The 13,040-nt window shown below is 40.2% G+C and overlaps 1 protein-coding gene across 1 annotated transcript in view; it reads right to left on the reverse strand.

Moving 5' to 3' along the window:
- Positions 1-13,040, reverse strand: part of ITGA4 (integrin subunit alpha 4) — a 95,695-nt gene that overhangs the window by 22,027 nt on the left and 60,628 nt on the right. The window contains exons 16-17 of the mRNA XM_047869539.1: positions 9,321-9,470; positions 7,137-7,213 (exon numbers count right to left, since the gene is read on the reverse strand). Coding sequence (XP_047725495.1) covers positions 7,137-7,213; positions 9,321-9,470 — 227 coding nt within the window. The remainder of the gene's footprint in view (positions 1-7,136; positions 7,214-9,320; positions 9,471-13,040) is intronic.

Here is a 13,040-nt window from a genome sequence, read left to right on the forward strand (position 1 = left end):
AGAAGAGCTGCCTAGAAATAGACATTTATAAAATATTCTGGCTTGTACCCAAAGCATTAGTCACTGAACACCTTTGGGAAAGAAGTTGGCACTTAGACAAGCAACAGAAGGTGAAAGTACTGCATAAGCAGCTAGGTTCCAAGACAACAGCAAATTAAAGAGAAACACAATGTTCACATTTCAGCGGCTATACTCCTGGTTTATTTTCCATTTTTAAGCTATTTTGCCACATTACCATAATTACAACTCTACTCTCTTTTTTTTTAATATACATCTTACTGTATCTTGATTCATTAACAAGGTGCCGTCAGAAAGATACCCACCAGCTTTTTATGTGAGACATAATAAAGGACCAGGTGCACATCTGGAAGTGCGACAAGGCTGAACCAGAGCTTTCCCCGGGAATCGTAGCTCATTCTTCATTAAAACGTGCATAATGCACACTTGAAATTTACAAAGCAGCCGAGAACCCACATAATTTAAACAAATCAAGGTACTGTGTACATACAGAATCATAACTTAATAAGTGAAAGAGGAAAGATAGAAAAATGATGTATTTCAGCACGAGGCTCTGTTTTCCCTGAGTATTATTTTATAAGAAATCCTCCTCAAGTCTTAGTATAATGAATGCAGTTTGCCTTGATAGAATGAATTAATGCTTCATAGCTAATGTGTTTTTAATCAAGATGTTAGAACAAAATCTAATTGTAAACTGATAATGTACTTGTGTCAAGGTACAGGACTCATTTATTTTTGACAAAAACCTAGCCTGCAGCAAGTGGCCTATAGGTCCATGTGACAAATCATCCTCTTTTTTTCTTTACTACTGACCTCAGGAGAAAATAAAACACTGGAAAATTCTCATCAACCACAATATATCAGTTAACTGACATTTAAGAAGATTGCATTTGAATAGGGGCAAACTCATTGATGTCCCAAGAGGTACAGCAGAAGAACACAGATTGGAAGATACAGTTAGTAATTAGCATGTTTTCATGTATAAAGCATGTAATTCATCTTTCTAAAACTCTGAGATCAGTGAAGCATATATTCCTACCATCTCCGTTTTAAAAACAGACAATTTTGTTAGACTTGCTCTTTTGGGGACAAACAGCATAGTGGCAGAGGCTGTGCATTGCCCACTGTCCACCCAACAGTAATTTTCCTTCTTAGCTGCTAGAAGAACCCCAGATTATTCAGGCAGAAGGCTGTATTCCATTGAAATTTCAGAAGAGAAGCCCCTAGTTTAGCTTCAGGGAATGAATTATGATTGATCTAGAATGGTCATGATGATTCCATTCTTCCACCAGGACAGATTCAGGGATGAGCATGTGACAAGGTCTCAATCAGAAGAAGAAATCTGTAAAGATGCTTCCCTTCCTAGAAAGGCAGCCTCAAGTGGACCCAGAATTTTACTCTTGCCCCTTTTCTCTTGTTGGGAATCTAGGTGCTGCTACAGCCATGGGGTGACCACGAGGGAAAAGCCAAGAGAACTAGAAAGATAACCATGCATGTCCCAATTTTGCTAGCTGCCCATTTAATCTGCAGCCACTTACTGCTGTATTTATTTTTAATATTTATTTATTTTGGGGAGAGAGACAAAGCATGAGCAGGGGAGGGGCAGAAAGAGGGGGAGACAGAATCTGAAGCAGGCTCCAGGCTCTGAGCTGGCAGCACAGAGCCCGACGCGGGGCTCGAACTCACAAAACACGAGATCATGACCTGAGCTGAAGTCGGATGCTTAACCGACTGAGCCACCCAGGCGCCCCACCACCTTCTGCTTCTTATGCAAAACAATTAAGTGCCTTCCTTGTTTAAGGCACTATTCATCAAGTATCCTTACTTGCAGTGAAATGCATTCCTAACTGATATGAATGCACTTGCTCAGGAAAAGCTACACCACTTGCCTGGGACACATGACTGAGGTAGACAAGGGAAGCAGTGTCATTTGTATCAGTAATCTATATGAAAGGCTGGATTTGAAACAGCCTATGTGATGGCTAATACCTGCTATTAGATTTGTGATCTTGATAAAACCATCCTTGTTGATCATTTTGCAGTGCAAGCCCATTTGATTGGAGTTTATTGTCCTGAGAATTTAGACATTCGGGGGAAGCCTCCACTTAATGAAGACATGAGACAGAGTGTGCCTGTGTGCTATATAGTTTGCTCTAGGCAGTCTGCTACCACAGTCCTCACAACTCATGTTCTTTACTGAGGAAATAAATGCATTTAGCTAAAGCAGGTTTCTAGCTCTGAGGCACATGAACACCGTTAGTATCAGTGGGGTTATATTCAGGGGAACGTATAGAACGAGTGGTCACGTGTGCTTACTATTACCAACAAGGGAGAGGGGACTTCTAGGTGAGAGAGGCATACTTCTGTCTGATAGCATAGAATTTGTTATAATGCAAAGCAATTTTCAGAACCCTTCATTGTGGGCCTAAAAGTTAATTAAGAGTTTTCATTTGAAAATTTCTCAAGTTATCATTTACCTAACAGAAACAGCCTGTAACTTTCCTAGTTGGTACAAAAGATGTGGGACTTATACCTTACACTGGCATCCTTGCCACCTCAAACCTCGTGAAACTAACAACTTCTGACCTAGTCAATCAGCGGCTTTCTTGGGACACAAAGAGACATTAAACTTTGGGCAAATAACCAGTACATATGTGGAGAATGTTTAGGATTCTTTGGCACTATTTCATTTTATCACCAAACTAAAACTTTTTTTTTTTAATTTTTTTTTCAACGTTTATTTATTTTTGGGACAGAGAGAGACAGAGCATGAACGGGGGAGGGGCAGAGAGAGAGGGAGACACAGAATCGGAAACAGGCTCCAGGCTCTGAGCCATCAGCCCAGAGCCTGACGTGGGGCTCGAACTCACGGACCGCGAGATCGTGACCTGGCTGAAGTCGGACACTTAACCGACTGCGCCACCCAGGCGCCCCTAAAACTTTTTTAATTAAAAATTTTTATGTTTTTTTATCGAGAGAGAGAGAGAGAGAGAGAGAGAGAGAGAGAGAGAGAGAGAGAAGAGAAAGCATGTGCAGGTGACCCAGAGAGGGTCAGAGGGAGGAGAGAATCCCAAGCGGGCTCCTTGTTGTGAGTATGGAGCCTGAGGCAGGGATGGATCTCACAAACTGTGAGATTATGACCTGAGCTGAAATCAAGAGTCTGAAGCTTAACCGACTGAGCCAACCAGATGCCCTAACTTTATTATTATTATTTTTTAATCAAAGGCTGTACATATGCCAACAGCAATGTTATCAACAATAACTGTTAGGAACCTTTATGTATTCCAGGCTTTGTGCTATGCCCTCGGTTTGTATCACTGCATTTTATCTTAAAACAACCTTGTAGAGTAGGTATGATTTTACTTTCTTATCAATGAGGAAAGAGGTTTACAGAACTGATAAGGCTTCTCTAAAAAGGTCATTCAAATAGTAAATGGTAGATCCACTTGAACCAGGTTAGTTTGACTCCGAACCTGAAACTCAACTACAACATCACTGCCCACATTTTAGTTTGATAAGAAACACTCGTAGCCCTATGACTACTGAACATGTCTGGCCTGGCACTCATAGATTCCTATTTGGATGGTGTATGGCCTGGAAAACTCCATTTCTCACAAGCATTACAGGTGATTCTCATAAAGGTGACTCAAAGGCCACACCTTCAGAAACACTGCCTTATCCTTCCCTGGCTGCTATTTAAAATCACAATAAACTTGATAGATTTCAAGAAAAATGATCAAATTAAAAATGTAAAGTAGGTAATATAATTTATTGTGAGAGAATATCTTAATTCAATAAGATGTACTTTCATTCTTCAGGAAAGAAGCATCCATGGTGATATTTTCACATAAACTTCAACGCCCCATTTTTTCATCGGCCAGAGTGGTTGCAGAGAAAGGTGACAAAAGGGACAATGGGAGTGTCTGATTTATGAAAATGAAAACATGACTTATTTATAGCTTAGATAAGCTTTCCCCCACACAGCTCTTCTTATCAAAGGCCGGTGACAGCAAAAACACTAAGAAAACTAAGCGTTTGACAAAGAAAATAAATACATGAATGGGAAGGTTGTAAATTATTCATCTAATAACTCAACAAAGGCACCACATTACATGCTGGGGTACAAAGTAGTTAGTAGTCATTGTTTTTGGGCTCTTTGAACAGCTAATCTGGATAATTTAAGTATAAAGTCCAATTAGAAATCAAATAGGTTAGGGCTTCTTGGCCCTCAACTGTGGATGCTCAAGGCTATACTGGCATTGACTAAGTGAAAAGAATTAATTTATTCTCTGCCATATGTGATCCCACCCCAGCAGGGTACTCAACACTGTTTGTCAACCTTTTTACTCATTCCTATCCCATTTATCCTAACAGCTCGTTTGAATCTTTTCCCATTCCCTTCAAGTTCTCAAGTCTTTTCTCAAAGCCTTCGCTTTCCATACATAAACTCCCTTTATATCCTGGCCATCCATGAATTCTCTGCATTTCCCTTCCTTCCGCACAGAGCTCTCTTAGTCTATTGTCAAGCACCTTTTCACAATTTCTTAGCTCAGGGTAAGGAGAATCTTAACTTCTCTCTAAGGCGAACTCCTGCATCTGAGTCTGACCGCATTACATACTGTTTCCTTAGGCCCTTGCTCTGTTCTCAGCAAACATCCATTAGTCACCTGTAGCATTCCAGGCACTGTGTTAGACACTGGGAGCACTGGGATGAAAAGCCAGAAACCTGCCTTGATGCAGCTCACAGGATAGCGTGGAGACAGACAGTAATGGTGGTGAACCTAAGTGCAGTGGGACCAGGGTCACAGGAGGACTTGGGTTCGGGTAGCTGGAGACAAAGGGGGCTTTACCTAGAAAAGAGCTGAGATTTATAAGGTAAATAAGAATTAATCAGGTAGGTAAGTGGGAGAAACAAAAAGATACAGAGGCTCAGGGAAGCACGCGGGGCCAAGCAACTCTGAAGTATCCTGCCATCAATGGAAAAAAGTCCTGCAGCATTGCTAACAACACTAGGGAGTTTATGTCAGAAAGCTCACACTCTGGAATCACCCCAGGTAGAGGAACTAGAATACAAAACCAGAGGCCCAAAGGCCAGAAAGTGGGAAAGCCTGTGATCCAGGGAGGATATTGAGCGCCTGGTTTGCCTGGTTTGGAACAATAGTGGTAGAGATAGAAAAGTAGGACAGATTAACAAATACACCTTTAGGTGGTAGTATCACAGAACTAAGTAATTTATTGTGTTTCAGGGATAAAAGAGAAGAATGCAGGCTGAGCTCCAGGTTGTTGGCCTTGGTAACTATCGGTGTGTCATTGGTAGACAGTGACTGGGTCCCCAACAGGACCTGTCTTAGTGGACAGTTGCCAGTGTAGGTGTGGAACTCTGAGATACTGAGCAACAGCAGTGTAGACAGGCCAGGGGAGGTCACAGCTGTGGGCAAGATTACCCAGGGAAAATATGGGAGTGTGAGAAAGGGGTGAGAGAGAATGGTCCAGGAACCCAGGAGAGCCAAAAGCATGGATCCTCGAAAAACTGAGAAAAAGCTAGAGAAGTAGGAGCAGAAGGCGAGTTCTATGGCAACATGGAACTTAAAGCCAAAGATGTGCAAAAGGTGAAGTGAGCGGCTGTCAGATGTTTCAGAGGAGAGTTCAGGTCGAGTCTGAAAAGTGCCCCCTGGTTTTAAGAACATTTCTCTCTTGGATTTAGTCTTTCCTCTGCCTTTGACCCTCACGCGTGTTCATGTTTTTCCATGATTAAATAAATAACAGATTTCATCACTACATAAAAATTCTTTAGTTGAAACTACTCGTCCCCGGTATATTATTTTTCCCTTAAGACCTGACTGCCTACTACTGCAATGAAATTCCCATCTCACAATTTGCCAGGGACAGCCTTTTCTCACCCGCCAGTCCCATTCTAAATGCCAATTCCCATGACCTTTCCTCAGGCATTATGGTATCTGATCTCTCTACAAAATTTTACGGTATTAAATCCCTCTTTCTATATTCTCCAGTGGCTATTTCACGATGGGTTTGGTTCTCTTCTTAGTTCTCCAAAGATACCTCTTCAGTTTCCCCCCGGGGACTTGCTATTCTTGTTAAGATCTTTAAATAAAATCGACTCCTCCCCAACTTGATCCTTGGTTCTTTTCTCTGAAATTCCCATCTCCACACATCTCCCCACCCCCGAGCCCTACATGCTCACAAACTGCTAATGGGAGAAGACTTCCAAATACAATCCTGAACTAGATTTTCAAGAGGAAAGCTGCATATATGGAAATCGCACCAGATTCAACATGCCCCAATTAAACTTGTTTCCTTTCTATCCCTACCTCCACAAAATCGTTTACTGTTTTCCTGTCCTGCCACTGATTCCTCTTTCACTTCCTGTACACAGTGAGCCTTCAACCTAAGTTTAGATTCTCTCTCTCTGGTCCTCATTTCTCCTATCTTCCCTCTAGTACACAGAGCAATTTCCAAATAAGGTATTTAGACGGGATACAAAGTTGCAGTGGCTTATTTCCCATGATAAAATAGTAAAAGCAAGCAACCTTTATCTAATTTTCACTATGTCTTGTGGAGGCATTATTCTTGGCATGATACATGTATTTTCTTTTTACTGTCCCCCCATCCATGAATTTAGAGAAGCAAAGTGGTTTATTCCCTTTCAAATGTGTCATATATACATTTAGGTATTTCTTTTGTTTTGTACATCAGTCTGACTTATGTAACCAGTTTGTGGATGATAAAAAAAAAAACAAACTAATCCTTATGTTAGTGGATGTTAGCCCGTTTTGCCACCTAAACTCTATTAACAGGCACTTACAATGTCTAAAACATAACTACAATAATGATAACCCAAGGCACAATTAAATCCTGAAATATCTCCTGAGTGGTCAGTAAAAGATTAAAACCTTGGTGCTCACATATTCTCATTCTTTCAAAAAGTGCTTAACTCTGAGTATATATGTTCAGGGAGGGATATACAGACCCCTTCATCTCTCTCAGCAGAATGTTGTTCAATTCATTGAATGCCTCTAATCCCCAAGGATTAGTCTCTTCAGAACAGACAAGCACACACCCGTTACCCATCTCAGTGAGGAACAGGAAACTACACTTACTTAAAAAATCCAATTCTCCCAGAAACCTGTAAGTCAGCAGAGCAATTTTGGTGGGCACAAAATCTTGCAAAATTTATCTGGAAGTAAAACAGAACAGTATTTTTTATGTTAGTTTAATAAGGAGGTATGCTTCTATGCTTTTTTTTTTTTTTTTTTTTTTAGAAAGAAATTGCCATCTGTAGTACACGAGAAAAGTGAAATAAAATTGATGAACACCTCATTTTGTCCCTTTTGGAGTTTGATTTGATAATTAGTCACAGTTCCAATGACAAGTAACTGCAGGACTAAAAGGTACCAAGTTCTTCCAACAGGTTAACATAAAGCCTAGATGTGTTCAATGGAAAGATTAGTGTTTCTTCTACAATTGCTATAAAAAAATAAGTTTAGGCAGACTGAGGTAGTACCCTAGGTAGGTATTTAAAGCCTGTGCTGCCAGGGGGTCCTTCGCTGAATTCCTCTCAATTTTCTGGTGCTACCGTGCGATCCCACTTATGACTAAGAAGCATGGCATGCACTTTTCACAGGTGATGGGAGGTGAGCCTCCATTTAGTGAAAACAGCAAAATGTAGAAAGTTAGAAATTTTACTGGAGCTAAATTAAATGATAGTCTATCCTAAGGGTTCCAGAACTTATTTAACTCGGAACATTTTAATAGGACCCAGAGATACTAAGAGGTATGTGGGAAGACCTGAGGTCTAAGATAGAGGAAAAAGAGGAGAGAGATAAAAAGGAAGCTAAGAGGAACAGGCAAAAAGGGAAAGATGCTGAGAGAAATCTACCAAGTCAGAGAAGGAGCTAGGTTCATTAAATGGGAAATGACTAGCATGTTGTCAGATAGGGTGTCAGACCACAGACTACCTCAGCCTGGGGAAGCAGAAGGGAAGTGTAAATCTTTCTCTAAATGATGAGGTAAATGTGATATTTTTCCTACCACTTTTACTTGTAAAGCAGGTTGTTCTAAAAATCAAAATGCAGGTTATTCTAATTTCTCTTTAACATTTATTTACTTTTGAGAGAGCGAGACAGAGCATGAGTGGGGGAGGGGCAGAGAGAGGCGGGGACACAGAATCTAAAGCTCTGAGCTGTCAGCACAGAGCAGGATGCGGGGCTTGAACCCACAGACCGTAAGATTATGACCTGAGCTGAAGTTGGATGCTTAACCAACTGAGCCACCCAGGCGCCCCCCAAAATGCAGATTATTCTAACGTAACTATAAATTGCTAAGGTTTTGGCTTGTGTACTTACAATATTGAATTTTTCATTATTAAACATATTTAAAAATAGTTGATATTGACAATTGAAGTTCAAAAGAAGAGTGAAAACACTGATTTCCACAATTATACTCATAAGAGTATCAAGAAAACTTGCTCTTAAGTTATGTTCATTTGATCTAGTATTCTAGAGAGCAATGATTGTAATCTCGAATATCTTCAGGTGACTTAAGGGCAATTACTCTAAACAGGATATGAACTAGCCCTTTAAATGTCAAAACATAAGAGACTCTTAAAAACTGAGAACTGAGGGTTGAATGGGGGTGGGAGGGAGGGGAAAGTGGGTGATGGGCATTAGGAGGGCACCTGTTGGGATGAACACACTGGGTGTTGTATGGAAACAAATTTGGCAATAAATTTCATATTTAAAAAAATAATAAATGTCACTTCTGCCTTTTACACTGTGTGCCATTAGCAAATGCTTTAAAACATGCCTCCAAACATCCTGTTGATGACACTGTTGGACAGTAAAGGTCCGAACAACTGGATTCCTGGGAGTAAACAATCTGCCAGTGAAATGGAGCTATTAGGGGATACACTAGAAAAAGCAGCCCACTGGTTAGAATGCAGGATCCATCTCAAAATGCAATGGGTCCTGGGATGTGGCTAAAAAGCCTATAGTTGAATATGAAAGTATCAAGGAAGGAAAATTAACATCTCACGTATATGGGAAACCGTTTCTTGAACTAAATGCATATGGAAACACACTCAGAGCTCAATATCCTAAAGGGAATATAAAAAGTAAAGAAAAGTGGAAAATAAGGCACAGCATAAATCTCTCCGTATATTAAGAAAATTGATTTAAAAAATTTTAAAGAATTCAGAAAGAGAATTCATTTCCCCAGAATTATGCAATATTTCAAAAACTGAGTTATATGCACATAATGTTTGGAACAAAGGAAAATATTCTTACCGTTTTTTCAATTCTGTCTTTTTCTTTCTTTTGCTGAAGAATTGGTTGAAGTGGGGGGAATTCCTCTGTACTTCGTTTACTGATGACGTGATGCCCAAGGTGGTAAGCAGCTTCAATCTGAATTGGGGTGAGGATGTCCCGCACATCTTTCTAAGGGAATATAAAACCATCAGTTACAAATCAGAATAAGCATGTGAATCAAAAAACATAGACATAAAGCTCCTCTTTTCTTGCATTAAGGCCAAACATAGGAAAGGTAAACAATTTACCCTTTCATCTAAATTGTTAAAATACATTGAATGTGGGTTTTTTTCCACATTCCATAAGCATTTATGTTTATTGGAAAAGACACAAAAAGTGTAAAAATAGAAAAAAACCTATCCATCCTGTAATAGTTACATAGTTTTACATTTGGACATACTTTTGTGATATTTTCTTGGCATACCTGTCTTCACCTGACATTATATCATAAGCTTTTTCCATTACAAATTCTTTGTAAATCATTTCAAAGAACTAATCAACATTTTAGTCTATTTAACATTTCTGTGTAGCAGACCTGTAGAAATAAGAGATCTCTCTCAATTTATTCAAGTTTTCTTTTTATATCTCTCAGTAACGTTTTAATTCAGTGTGATTCATTTGATTTTACATTTATTATTAAATATATCATTTTCTTTGCTATTCTTTGTGGAGCTTTTCCAATTATATTTCTAAATAGATTATAAATGGTATGTAGGAAAGTTATTTCCTGTATTTTCAGTTAGGCATCCAACTTCAGCTCAGATCACGATCTCACAGTTTGTGAGTTTGAGTCCCGTGTTGAGCTGTCAGCACAGAGCCTAGAGCCTGCTTCAGATTCTGTGTCACCCTCTCTCTCTTCTCTTCTTCCACTCATGCTCTATCTAAGATAAATAAACATTAAAAAGTTTTTAAATTATTTTTTATATGATTATTCACTAGCCTCCTCATTAAAAAAGAATATACTACAGAGGGAGTAGTCAGGATGGCAGTGTAGTAAAGGGACCCTGGGCTAGTCTTGTCCTTTGAACACAGCTAGAGCAATATCAAATCATTTTGAACACCTAGGAAATCGATCTAGGGATTAAGAGAACAATCTTCATAATTTGAGGTATGAGTTGCAGAGACACGAGGTGGGGGAAAGAAAAGCTATAGTGCCATGTAGGGTAGGGAACCCTTTCTGCACAGGAGAGAGAGAGAGAGAGAGAGAGAGAGAGAGAGAGCGAGCGCGCGCGCGCGCACGCACGCAGGAGCAAGAGAGTGTGAGCATCCCATTGGGTTTAGGCAAAAAAAAAGCATTCCCCTAAAACCAATGACTGGGGAATTGGGAGGAATGGACTATCACAAGTTTTTGCCAACATTAGAGCTCAAATTCTGAGGTTCTGGAAGTTCATGCCATTCACCGGAGTTGATCTAGGAGGGTGTTGGTGCTCCTGGGGAGAAGGAGGGTAGAGGCCCCTGAGAGTGGACGGAGTGGTATGGGGATCCCCTGGGTCACTCTGGGAGACAACATTCTGCTTCCTGGAGTGCATTTGGAAGGATATATTTCCTAAGGACAAAAGACCTGGGTGGCACCTTTGAGTAGCCATTCAACAGCAGGGGATAGAAGCATGTGCAGAAGGTAGATAACTGGTTGCAGCTTTTCTCTGTGCTTCACCATAAACTCCAGGCACCTGCACAGCCCTGCAGCTGCTTTTCTGGGACAGAAAGTCACCAGGCACAGCACTGCAAGGCTCTACTCCAGAGAAGAGGAGTGTAATCCTTTAAGATTTAGAGTTTTGCAATAGCCAAATTATGGAAAGAGCCTAAATGTCCATCAACTGATGAATGGATAAAGAAGATGTGATTTATATATACAATGGAATACTACTTTGCAATGAGAAAGAATGAAATCTGGCCATTTGCAGCAACGAGGATGGAACTGGAGGGTATTAAGCTAAGGGAACTAAGTCAGCCAGAGAAAGACAGATACCATATGTTTTCACTCATATGTGGATCTTGAGAAACTTAACAGAAGACCATGGGGGAGGGGAAGGGGAAAAAAAAGTTACTAAACAGAGAGTGAGGGAGGCAAACCATAAGAGACTCTTAAATACAGAGAACAAACTGAGGGTTGATGGGGGGTGGAGGAGAGGGGAAAGTGGGTGATGGGCATTGAGGAGGGAACTTGTTGGGATGAGCACTGGGTGTTGTATGGAAGCCAATTTGACAAATTATACTAAAAAAAAAAAAAAAAAAGATTTGGCGTTTTGAATCCCAGCCGCGCACTAAAACTAAAACACAGAAGAGCTGTGACGCCAGGCATGTCAGTGGCCCAGGCACAGACGGGTTGAGTGCAAGGATCTGATGGAAGTCTGGGGCGCAGGAGGGGAGACTGTGTGCGTGTCTGTAAGGGTTTCCTGAACAGTGGCTGGTGAGAGCTCCCAGACCTGGGGACTAGAAAGCAGAGTAACACCATCTTCCCCCCTGCCTACCAGTGGGGTTGGACTTCAGTGAGCAACACAGTGCCCCCAGTGGAGGGTGGAGTCACTTATACCAAACCCCACCCCCACCCTGCAGGAGCATCTTTACTAGGTCAGCTCTGTGAGCCAGCACAGCCGGCCTCTCCCCCAGAGGACCAACGTAGACACTCCAACCAAGTCTACTGATCACAGAGTACTCTAAGGTATCAGTTTCTTCAGTTCTGGTGGAAATAGGAGCAGGTGTTTTTTGTTTTTTTTTTTTTTTTTCCTTTTTCTTGTCTTTTTCCTCTCTTTTGGAATCAGGCTTATAGTTTTTTGTTCCCTTTTTTTGATCAGGCTTCTTTTTATTTCTTTTCTTTCTTTTTTTCCCATCTTTTTTAATTTTCTTTTTCTTTGGAATCAGGCTTATAGTTTTTTGTTTCCTTTTTTATTCCTTTTCCTTTTCTCTTTTTCTGGATGAGGTTTTTTGTTGTTGTTGTTTTTAAATCAGGCTTATTTTAACAAACAAATCAAAGCACACCTAGTTAAAGATCCAAACACTCCCTAGTGAAAGCAAGAAGGAACTCTGCAGAGGACTGATCTGGGAAAAAGCAGCAGAAGCATTTCACACCAGAAGCATTTCCTGAAGCACCATGCTCTAGACAGAGTATAACCCCTTCTTAATATAGCATTACATTTAGGAGCAGAAAATACAACAAGCTTTCATTAACACAAAAGACAGAAAACTAGATAAAATGACTAGACAGGGAATTCTCCCCCAAAGAAAGATCAAGAAGAAATACAGCCAGGGATGTGCTCAAAAAAGGTAAGTAATATATCTAAGTAAGAATTTAGAATAACAGTCATAAGAATACTAGCTAGGCTTGAAAAAAGCATATAAAACACCAGAGAAACCCTTGCTGCAGAGAAAGAGAACCTAAAAACTAGTCAGGCTGAAATAACAAATGCTATAACTGAAATGCAAAACTGACTGGATGTGATTAAAGGATGGAGGAAGCAGAGGACTGAATAGGTGATATAGAAGATAAAATTATGGAAAATAATGAAGCTGAAAAGGAGAGGGAAAGAAAACTGTAAGATCATGAATACAGACTTAGGGAAATCAGTGATTCTACAAAGTGCAATAACATATGTATCATAGGAGTCCCAGAAAAAAAAAAAAGCAGGAAAAAGGGATAGAAGGTTTATTTGAACACATTATAGCTGATAACCTCCCTAATCTGGGGGAAGGAAATAGGCA

The sequence above is a fragment of the Prionailurus viverrinus genome, chromosome C1 (assembly GCF_022837055.1).
Source record: "Prionailurus viverrinus isolate Anna chromosome C1, UM_Priviv_1.0, whole genome shotgun sequence".
NCBI lineage: Eukaryota > Metazoa > Chordata > Mammalia > Carnivora > Felidae > Prionailurus > Prionailurus viverrinus.